Source organism: Diceros bicornis, chromosome 15 (genome assembly GCF_020826845.1).
Source record: "Diceros bicornis minor isolate mBicDic1 chromosome 15, mDicBic1.mat.cur, whole genome shotgun sequence".
NCBI classification, from domain to species: Eukaryota; Metazoa; Chordata; class Mammalia; order Perissodactyla; family Rhinocerotidae; genus Diceros; species Diceros bicornis.
Window position 1 is genome coordinate 14,264,564 of NC_080754.1, and position 12,280 is coordinate 14,276,843.

General features: G+C 38.9%; 1 protein-coding gene across 2 annotated transcripts in view; it reads left to right on the forward strand.

Annotated features, from left to right (window-relative positions):
- CD96 (CD96 molecule) overlaps positions 1-12,280 on the forward strand; it is a 91,524-nt gene that overhangs the window by 58,570 nt on the left and 20,674 nt on the right. For both annotated transcript variants that reach the window (XM_058555764.1, XM_058555763.1), the window contains 2 exons: positions 8,262-8,330; positions 8,853-8,924. In XM_058555764.1, coding sequence (XP_058411747.1) covers positions 8,262-8,330; positions 8,853-8,924 — 141 coding nt within the window. The remainder of the gene's footprint in view (positions 1-8,261; positions 8,331-8,852; positions 8,925-12,280) is intronic.

Consider the following 12,280-nt stretch of genomic DNA (forward strand, 5'->3'; position numbering starts at 1 on the left):
CTCAATAGCAAAACAATGAACAATCTGATTAAAAAATGGGCAAAGGGCCTAATAGACATTTTTCCAAAGTTAGTCTGAAAGGCCACATGATATATCCAATTTATTATATCCCCACTACTCACTTTGCTTCACCCAAATTAGCCTCCTTGCTTTTTCTCCAACATTCCAGGGTTTCCCCCACTTCAGGTCCTTTTCAAATTATCCTACCTAGAAAATTGTTCCCCCAGAATTCCACATGGCTCACACCCTCATCTTCTCCCAATCTTTGTTCAAATATCACCTTCTCAATGAGGCTTTCCATGACCACCTCATTTAAAACTGCAGCCCCCTTTATGTCACTTCCCGTCCCCTTTCCCCACTTTCTTTTTCTCCATAGCATCTTTTAACATCCTGTGTAACTTCCTTGTCTGGCTTCACCCCACAAGAAAGTAAATCCTTGAGGGCAGGGATTTTTGTCTGCTTTGTCTGCTGATGTGTCTTCATCATCTAGAACAGTGATAACACGTGGCTAAGAGTGAGTATTGATAACTCAATACATACTTTTTGGGTGAAGGATATTTTAAAAAGTACAAAGGAGGAAGAGATTAACAAAGGAAGAGTTAAGAAAAAGACACCCGGTCAGGGCTTGAAGGCTGGATTCTTATGACAGGAAGCTGAGAGATGATGATGAGCTATAAAAGGCCTTCTCTTCTGGGTAGTGGTGTGCTAGGAACCATGATTGAGCTCATGCATAGCTAAGCCCTGGTTCTGATGGTGCATGCTGCAGCAAGGCTAGCTACACTTTATAAGGCTACCAGGGTGGAACAAATACAATCTTTGGTGTCAGACAGGCTTGGGTTCAACTCTTGTCTCTGCCACCTACTGACTCTGTAACCCATGGCAAGTCACTTCACCTTTCTATTACTGTTTCCTTATCTTAAAAAGCAGGAGTAATATTATCAAGTTCATATGGTTATTAATGAGTATCAACTGTGAAAATGCAAAAAGAGCAGCTATAAAGCTAACACCCACATGGTGCAGTCTGAGAAGAACACTGTGATCAAAAGAAGGGTCCAGCAAACAAAATCAACATAAATCAATACGTTTAAGCGTATTTTTTAGTTCCTTGAAGGAGGAAGCAATTACCAAATCAATATTTTTTTTTGTTGTTACCATTTTATCCTTTGTCTTCCACTTATCTCACATCTCAACTTCTCACTTGTCTCTTTTATTTGGCACATAGTAGGGCCAAAATAATGATCCTTAAAATTTAAATTATTAGGAGACTATTTCGATATTTCCCCAAAATTAACCCGCCCTGGGGCCTCTGACACTTCTCTGCCTTTCCCTTCTCCGTCGGTGAGAGGAACAGTCACTGGGAATGTGGCGGGAGTCCAGGCTGAGATTCGGTTCCGCTTCATAATGCCAGGGGGAGCCAACCAGAATTAGCTCTTACAGAACATTTTTCTTTCTCCTCTATTCAGCTCAGAACCGAACAGAGCTGTCTTCTGACCTAATTGAACTTCTAGTGAGAATATAAAGGGATAATTTTTAATTTTAGTGAAAAATTAAATGTTTTAAATATTGAAATAGAAATGGGCTAGGAAGATTTCAGACCTTCTCATCTAATCTCATAGCAGTTTATGAATTAATATAAGCAAGATGTTTTGTACAAAGTAGTGTTTTCTCCTAAACCCCTTCTTCTTTCTTGGAAACAAGGTCATTGTGATGTGTCTCTGGACGCTTGCATGGTTTAACAACAAAAAGCATACATAGTATGCCTACATAGTATGTCGTCATATAGACCAAACTATTGAATGTTGAAGAGGGTTTGCTGTGCTGTGAGTGTGAACACGACCTTGAAACAGAAAAGATAAAAAGCAAGCTGTCTTATTTACATGGTGAAATATATGATCAATATGATTTTTTTAAAGACTTAGCTAAGAAAAATGTAAATACAGTTCTTTTAAAATGCTCTACTTAATGTCAAGGGATACTCAGGTATGTCCCCTTATAGTTAGAGAATCTTCAAGTCAGGGTCTAGGAAGAGATTCTTTTAAAAACAAAACAAAACAAAAAACAAGAAACAAGCAGTGTTGTTGCCACCGGCGTGCCACAGCTTGATCACTGTCCTGCTGCTGCTGAGGCCATGGGTGTGCACTGTGACAGGTAACGCCCCACGGTCTCACACTCAGTTCAGTTCAACACACAGACCAAACACTCCTTGAGGGCTTGTGAAGGCCCAGCCCTGGAACAGACAGGTACCACACATTGCTATTACTAAACCATGGTGTGTGGGACCATCCACAAGGCCTTTGCACTTGCTGTGTCCTCTACCTGAAAGCTCCCACCACCCCTTGCCTGCCCCCACTCCCCCACTACATTCCTCAGGGAAGCTTTCCTGGGACTCTGACTAGGCTATTCCCTCTTTCATGTGTTCTCATATTTGGATTGGTTTATGCGGTTCTCTGGTCAATGTCCATACTCTCCACGAAAGTAAACTCCAAGGGAGCCGATCATTGTATCCTCGATGCCAAGCACAATGCCAGGAAGATGGAGGTGCCCACCTGCTGGGTGAATAAATGAAAGAACGTGGGCAGGGAGTAGCAAGAGATGACAATGTAGAGATGTTTTAGAGGCTGGATCATGGAATGCCAATGGGCCTTAACCTTGAACGGTGATGTAAAGCCAAGAGGAGTGGGTGGGATTTTATCTAGAGAACTATATAGTTCTCTAAATGGCTTCAGCTCTGACTTCTACTTGATGAACAAGACCCCATGGTAAAGGGATCATTCTTTCAATAACCTATACAACCTGGTACAGACCCTCAGGACAAGACTCAAACAAAATTCAGCTGGAGACCAATAAGGCTGATAGGACCTTCAGCTCCCTTGGGATAGTGATGGGGTGTCATTGATCCTTTTGTTCCCAGAAGCTTATTAGCACGAATTCAGCCCTTGACAAACTCCACAGACCTGCCGGTGAGAGGAAGCATAGAGCAGCACTGATATCTAATCCAGGCAAGAGACACCGTAACGCAAAGACCAAGGCAGCATGCGTGCCTGACCTGGGGTTCCTCCTCCCACGTGTGTGGTCCACGAACAACACGCATTAGATGGAATCAAGTGAATGAATTCTCCTTCTCCTGCAGTAAACCTGCAGTAAGCAAGGATTTATGTCACATTATTTTCTGAACTCCAGAAAAGAACAATCAGTCATTTTAATACAAATGAAATTCCCAGTCACATTATCATACGTCATCAGGATTCCAGTGATTCCTGCCAGAATCACATCACATGGAGCTAATACCCAGCACCAGCACCTAGTGGGGGCAATAGGACTGGCTAGGGAAAATGTCTGTTGCTTGTAAGTAAGAGGTATTTTAAAAGGTTGCTGGCAGTTGCTTATTAGCCTGAGATTTCTAGGTGATGGTAGCGTAGCTTACAAATAAATACAAAGCTCTCTGCTGATTACCTGCTTGTTCTTTTTCTTCATCATCATCATCACCATTGTTAGCATCTCACCTCTGTTAAAACCAGTCCTTTCTGCTTTCACTTACTAAGTCACTCAGTGAATACTGTGGAGTCCAGTTCTCAGAGTGAGAGGAAGAGAGGGGAGGGGAGGAGGAAGAATGAATGAATGAATGAATGAATGAATGAATGAATGAATGATGCTGGTCTGTAGGAGGAGAGATAAGAGATTGCTGACTGACAATGAAAGCCTCACTTCCTCCTACATGAGAAATGAGTCCCAGAGCAAACGGACCATTCTTTTCATCCTTCTGAGAGTCATTTAAAACATGGATAGAATCTTTCTTCTTTTTCCCCTCCCCTTCTCGCTTCTTCCTTCAGCTTTTCTTCTTCTATTCATTAGAAGGAGCACATCATATCTCATAGCATCTCACAGAACTATGAGATGGCTAGCCTTTTGTTTTCTTCTATGTATTTTTGTTTTACCTTGCTTTGTTTCGAAAAGAAGGTGAGGTAACTTAAAAAATACATAACAATACAAAAAATTTAAAAATAGGTAACTGAAGAAATTGCTGCAGATAGGGACAAAGATAAAGCCATTTCAAGGAAAAAAATAAAATTCATATTCCCTCTGTGATCCATAAGTTCATAAAATTATGATGAACCAGTTGCCCAAGAGAAGCATAGCTGCTCTTGATGCAGAGACTTCCTGTGTGGTGGAGGGCGTGGTGGAGCACAGCCCAGCAACATTCTCACAGCAAGTGAACAATTAGCTGACTTCTCCCAGCAGCCCTGCTTAGACTGCCCACCAGGATGGGCCAGTAGGAAAATGCCAGTGCTCAATGCCTAAGAGCAGTGCTGGGATGACCAGGAATGTGATCCCAATACTCAGTTTGAGGCAATCTGGGCTTAATCTACAAATGCTTCACATATTCTTTAGGCAGTCTTTTTGTGCATTTTTTTTCTATCACTAGAGTCTCTAACGAGTGGTGGGAGGCAGTGAGTTAGAAGTTAGTTACTGGGCAAGAATCTGAACTACTGGTCGCTCAGGGAGGTGAAAAAGGAGAACTGTAGATGACTCTGCCAGTAGAAATTACTATCCCATCATAAAGTTAATACCTCAGCAAGCTGCCGCTCTCTTCACTCCTGACAATTAGCCCTTTTCTGGTGGAGCATTTTGGAATGTAGTTCTTGATTTGGGCCAGCCTGGAGAAGTAGGGATTGGTTACCTCCAATCAACCTCCTTCTAGAAAGACCAAAGGAAATGGGGCAATTGTAGAACTCGTTGGGCGATGCAAATCGCCTGTTGCTAGAATATGCTTGTATTTCAACACCTGAACTGACCTATTTTATAGCTTCTAAGATTACTTTCTATCACTTACCTTATGCCAGGCGCTCTTCTAAGCACTTCGTATGTATGACTCACAATCTTTGCAATCACCCCACTAGAAAAGTGCTGTTATTTTACAGGTGAGGAATTTGAGGAAGAGAAACAGGTCAATTGACTTTCCCAAGATCTTACATGTAACTTAGAACTAAGCCAAGACTCAACCCAACGAGTCTGGCTCTGGAATCTATGCCATTAATGGCTAATCTATACTGCGTTTGTAAATCTTCAAGTCGTTTGCAAATCTGTCTCCTAGACTCTTTATGTAGGTTGATGAGTCTAATGCAATGGCTTCCTAGCAGTCAACAGCTATATGGAAATCTGTCTTCTTGGCAGCATTTGACTTCACTGACCCAGCATCTGGCACACAGTGTTCACCAACAAATGTTTGCTGAATTGGACTGACTTGCTCTGCTTCTGGAAACCCTCAGTCGCCTTGGATCCTCTAACACCATATGTCCCTGGCTTTCTTCCTGCCTCTCTGGCTCCTCCTTTTCAATCTCCTTTACTTCTGCCAGTCTCTTATACGGAAGAAGTCCTCATTGTTCCTTTCTAGATCCACTTCTCTTCTCCCTGGACCCACCCTCCTTGGTACTCTCACTTACTCCAATCATTGTCTACATGCTCATGTCTCACAAATATGTTTTTGCAGCCAGTTTCACTCCTAAAATTCAAACTCACATGGTCAACCCTCTGCTGGAATTGAATGTCTCATGTGCACTCAGAATCAATCTATCCAGAATTTAAATCATCTTCGTGCCTCTGACCACTTTCAAAACTGCTTCTCTGTTTATTTTCTCAGTTAACGATACTATGATCCAAAAAGCTGCCCAAGCAGAAAACTAGGAGTTATTTTGACTTCTCTTTCTTCCTTATTTCCTGCATCTGATCATTCACCAAGCCCTGTTAAGTCCACATTTTCAACCTGTCCACTTCTTTTCATCCCACACCCTCCACTGTATAGTCCGGGCCACCACTGACCTACCCCTGTGTTGTCACGTCCTGTAAGGACCAGTGGAATGTCATTTCCTCTATGCGGTCTTTGGGATATGGCTCTTTCTTACTTCTCCATCCTCATCCCTTTGCTTTGCACCAAGTACCCAACATTCTAAACGGACTTCTATCCTCTCGCACCTTTTCTGTTCATGCTGCTTGGAGCACTCTTCTCCTTGCTCCCCCTCTTCCTTCCTCTCACTCCAACCTTGTCTTACTAATTCCTATCATCCTTCAGGCCTAGTTGTTGTGTCGCTTCCTCTGGAAAGCCTTCCCTGAGCTCCCATGTCTTGGTTATATCTCCCTCCTCTAGAATCCTACAGTCCACTGTGTAGCACTTGGCATCTGGTACTGCAGTTATGTTTTTACTGTTTTTAAGGGAAGGGAAACTAACTGCAGTAACAACAAACTCCAAAATTTCACTTTGGTCATATATGCTTGACATAGTATAAGTTCATTTATCCTTACATAAAGAGCCAATGAGAGGCCAAGCCAGTGGCTGGGTGCTCTGTTCCACGGTCATTCTAGGACCCCGGCTGGTGGTAGTTCTGTCACCTTTAAGTTGTGACTTCTAAGTCACCCTGCATCATAATATCTGGATAGTGCACACTATCATGGAGGATCGTACATGAGAGGTTGTACAGGCCAGGCCTTTAAATGAAATGAAATGAAATCACTCCCACTCACATTCCGTTCACTGGGACTCAGTACGTGGCCATATACCTAACTTCATAGGAGGTTAAGAAATAGTTTGGGTCAGAAAGAAGAGGACTGGATTGAGTCATCAGCCAGTAGTCTGCCACACTGGCCTTTATTGTCATTAAACTGTATAATCCACGAGGGCAGGTCGAAATTTCTCTTTCGCAGAGAGTTTCGCAGTCTCGCTCTTTGTTGGTGAATTTAAAGCATAAGAGCAGGAATTAAAAGTACGAGGAGAGAAAAAAGGAAAGTGTTCCAAATGGTCAGTTACTGAAATCAACCAAGATCTCTACAACAAAGGAGCCTCAGTGCAGGGAGGCAGCCTGGTTCTTCATCCAGTCCTGTGCCTGGCAATGTGTTTATTTGAGACAGCCATCGTTGAAGTGGATGCCTCTTTGAAGTGGATGCCGTGACAATCAAAGCTTAAATCAGGCACTTGCATTACCAAAAATTTAAAAAAAACAACCGTCAGGGCTTACACCACAGAACTACTTAAAGATGCATAAATCACAGTGCCAATTTATTTATTTATCCTATATATATATATTTCAGAGGTTTGGTTACTCGTGTTTTCTATTGAGGCATGCTCTTTCCCAAAACTGAGGTACCTGAGAAACTGGGACATCATTCACTCCTAAAGCTTGAGGGTGAATGATCATATTAGATGTCATACTATAAGATATTGTTGAGAATATTGTACATATTATACAGTATGCTTTTTATAAATATTGGGGAAAAATTTCTTTTTAATCACAATGAAAAGAATAGCTGTGTTTCTCTTGGCAATTGACTGTTTTTATCCTGTGATGGCCATCAATGGCATAACATATACTCTTTATTTCTTTGCATTGTTACTAGAAAGTTCTGACCAAATGTGGGGTCCACATCTACTAAGAGTACACGACATCAAAAAAGCATTTTGTGTACTATCCCCACTCAGTTTCAATAGGACTCAACATACTTTTTCTAATTATATTTTTCTTGCCCTTGTTATTCCTTTCTATCCATTCTTTTTATCATCTTGCATTGCATATTTATGTAAGCCACCTTAAATATATTTTTGGAACAAAGGGGAAATACACATAAATAAAATATATTAAAAATTTGTTTTCCCAAGAGACATAAGCATGTTTTCAGTGGACTGTGGTTGGATATTTTTATTCTTCAATCTACCTTGCTTCATCCCCAGAGATATTTTCTAATGAACATGAACTAGTCTTTCATTTGAGGGGGGGAAGAGAAGAAAGAAGAGAATGGGAAATGATGGATTATAAAGATGGAGGTGATTTTGAAAGCTAAAAATTGAGTAAAATATGAAACCATATATAGAATGTGCAAGTATTATAGACAATTGTGAAAATTCATTATAAGATAAGTCCGTGAGGGTGAGAACGTTGTCTTCACTGTTCATTTCATGTAGAATGGAGTCTGGCATGCAGTAGACATTAAAACAATATATTTTGAAAATATGACTATAATACACTTGGAGTTAGGAGAACTGGATTAATATCAAATAAATGATGTTGAATATCAGGCATGTAACCACAGGCATATACTTTTTGGACTCCATTTCATAATTTATAAGATGAAGGCATTAGACTATGTATTCACTAATAATCTTTCCAACTCTAATATTCCATCCTCTGCATGCCACCCTTGTTAATTGTAGTGGCGTAGTTAAACATGTGAATGTAAATACCTATAAAAATTTGAGAATTTTGTTTTCAAAATAGGATATCCAGCTACGTCTTCAATAGCCCTTGTAGATGAGAGTTCGTCGGCTCCAAACACGAGCCCACAAGGTGAGTATAGCAAGGCTATCCTCATACAACTCCAAAGAGACAACACACTCACAGGTTTTACTACAGCTACGATAATGTTGAGGTTTGGGCAAAAGGCTATATTTTTTTCATTTTGATGGTGATATTTTGGTTTTGAGTTACTCTGTGGCAATTTGTAATCTGGTGACTATATATTGATGTGACAAACACTGTAATCTTAAAAATAAGGGTTGGTGACTTGTTATTATACTCTATCTTTCATTTGTCATGGGATTTTAAGCTAATATTAAAGTAATCTTGACAATACTCCCAGTGATCTGAGTTGGTGACAAAACAGAAAAAGAAAGCAAATCAGTGACAAGTTGGCATGAAACATAAACTCCAGAGCTTTTGCTTAGTATGCCAGCTAGTGTTCCTGCATAGGGAAGCATATTTTAAATTTCAGATTTCCCTGAAGTCACATAGACTAAAAATTCAGCACATCAAGGTAAAGCTAAATTACGGCTTTTTAAAAAGGTTGGATTCTGAAAATTTGTCTTTCAGCCAGCAATTCCAATGTGACTACCCAAAGCTTCAACTACTCCTGGGCCTCCAGTGAGAAAGACCCGAAAAACCGTAAGTATAACTGTGAGAACCTTGGAGTCCTCCGGGCCTCATTCATTCATCCAGTGCATCTATTGTACAACTACTATGTACTTTGTTCATAATCATATTAACAAATGCTTACAAAGCATCTACCATGTTGAAAGCATTGTTATAGTTGCTGGAGATACATCTGTGAACAAAACAGATCTAAGTTCCAAATTCTGGTGGAAGAGAGTCAGACAAATGGTGATAAGTAACAATCATAGAAAAAATAAAGCAATGAAGGGAGACAGTGATAATCAAGAGTGAGGGTGGGTCGCCATGTTAAATAGGGTGGTCTTGAAAGGCCTTCCTGAGGAAGGTGACATCTGAGTAAAGATATAACTAAAGTAGATGAAAGAGGGAACTATGAATGTATCTGAGGAAAGATGAACTAGCGAGAATATGGAAAACACTAATAAAAATGAAAAGAGGGAGCCCAGTGTGAGGCACAGAAATGGTTTGTTAGTCTTAATCTGGCCAACTAGCAGCAGTGTCTGCTGATGCTGCTTGAGCAGGTCTTGCCAGGGTCTGATGAGGAAATATGCTGCCTCATAGTGGTGTGAGACAAGGTCAGTGTGGTGGGACGTGGCAAGGGATGTGGCTGAAGCACAGAAAAGAGAAGACTCTGGATGCCACAGGTGCAGAACTCTGAATTTAACCACAAGGCCCTTCGCCACCAAGAGTAAATGTGTGCATCCCTTTTGGAAAGCATTTAAGTTGTACATCAAAAACATCTAAAAGTCTTAAACCCACTGGCTCCGTCATCTTACGGCTGGGAACTTGTCCTTAGGAAATAAAGAGAGAAAAGGAACATGTAATATTGTTCTTTGCAGCATTATTTATTGATTTTCTCTCTTTTATGGACCTTCACACATTTGGATTAGTCATAATCTTTAATTCACAACACACTTTCATCATTAGTCTGTGAATGACCCTCTATAATACAATTTAATATGTGTCTTTTAAGAAATATATTAATAATATAATAGACAGCTGTGAACTCAGTGCCCAACTACAAGAACTGACAAGTTCTTGGTATCAGAAGAGAGAGCACACACAGAGATCCACAAATGAGGGGAAGCTGGATGTATGTCAAAGGTGGCTTGGCAGATTATTGTGAAAAGAAGAGACTGTTCAGCAAGTGGACTTAGAAACATTGATTATTTATAAGAAAAAAAGCATTAAAATGTAACCCTACCACACACAATACACAAAAATAAACTCCATATAGTTTGAGATTTTTTTGTGTCAAAAGCAAAACATTAAAATATGTAATAAAATAAAGATGAATTTCTTCCTGGCTTTCGGGTAGGGAAGAGCTTAAAGAAGAGACATAAAGCACTAACCATAAAAAAGTTTGCAAAAATAGAATACAATAAAATCAAGAAAATTCTTTTCATCAAAAGGCACCTTAAAGAAAGTAAAAAAGGCAAGATATAATCCAGAAGATACTTGCCACACATGTAATTGCAAAAAGGATCAAGAACTTATAGTTGACAAAGGATCAAAACTTTATATGAAGACTGTATAAAGAATGCCTACAAATCAATTTAGAAAAAGACAAAAAGCATCAGAAAATGAACAAATGAGCACATCACAAAACATGAAACACAAGGGGCTAAAAACCATTCAAAGAGATGCCCAGCCTCTCTAGCAATCAAGAAATGCAAACGAAGCCTAGAATCAGATAAGCATTTTACACATAATCAACTGGCAAAAATCAAGAAGTCTGGAATTGCCAAATGTTATACAAGATGTAGATTGATATGAGTTCTTATATGTTTCTGGTGAGAGTATAAATCGGCACCATCACTTTCCACCACTTTGGCACTGTGTTTTAAAATTTAACATTTTCGTCTCCTGCAACCCAACAATTCTACTCATAGATATATACCGCCCCATGCAACACACACACACACACAAATTAGGACATGTATCCAGGAGATATGTACACATCTGTTGGGGCAAAATCACTATACATAATAGCAAAAACTGTAAATAATCTAACTAGCCATACTAGGGAGAATAGATAAATAAATTGTAGTATAGTCATATAATGGAACTATTACAGAGCAATGAAAAATGAGGGAGTGACAGCTGCATACAACAATGTGAATGAATCTTAACAACATTGTGTTGAGTCAAAAAACTAAATGCCAGATGACAATATGTGGCATGATATTTTTTTAATAAAATTTAAAAACAAGTATGACCAAATACCATATGGCTTAGACATAATATGTGATAAAAGTTTTAAAATTGTATAAGTAAGTGAATAATAAATGTAACATTCAAAACAGCATTTGCTTTTGAATGGGAATACAAGGAATGGGAGATGGAAAAGACATTTATAATGTTATTTATGACAACCCAAAAATCTGTGTGTATGAGTGACAGTGAGGGGTGTTAAGCAAAAACATGTCCAATAATAAGAGAATGTGGAATAGGATGAGATAATAACTCAATGAAATATTATGATGGCAATCAAAACAATAGCCATAATGTACTAAGCTAGCTGGTACATCTTATTATATAGATGAGGGTACAAGCTGGAAAATTTTTACCAATCAGATACAAATTGAGAATAAAAACATTAGTTAGACTGGAGATGAAAGGCTGTACTTAATAGATTAACATTTATCCTATATGGTGTTAACAAAACATTGTTTGTAATAAACTATGCTGAAACTCTACTTAACCTACACTAGTTTGTCATCCTTTATTCTTGATGCTATAATACAAGTTCCACAAAATCTTTTTTTGTTTACTTGTATTCCCAGTGCCCAAGATAATGTCTGGCATATAGTTAGTGCTCAATGAATATTATTGAATAGCTAAATGAATTAATACTTGCTGGTTATAGGAGAAAAATTATGCAGCAATGGGAATAAAAGTTTATTGGACAATGTTAAAGGAAAAAGCTGAACTCCAATTTAAATCTATGCTATGATTATATATGAATTATCCTATATTTTAACTCTCAGCATAACACTTAGGGTCTGATGTTTTCCTTTGTTTATTTTATTTATTTGATTGTTCATTGAAATTATACTAGAATGTAAGATGCACAAGAACAGGGACCTAAATCTTTTCCTGTCTGTTCACTGAGGTATCCTAATGTCTGTAACAGTAGCAGGCATTCAGTAGGTGCTCAGCAAATATTTGTTGAATGCTTGAAAGGATATGTGTACATATGGTCAAGGATAAAGAAGAAAACACACACATACACACATGTACACACACACACAGTGAAAAGCAATGATCTGCTTAATTGAAATTTTTTAACTTTTTGTTTGTTTGCTTTTTTTTTTTTTAATTTATTACAATATTATGTGAAGCATTAG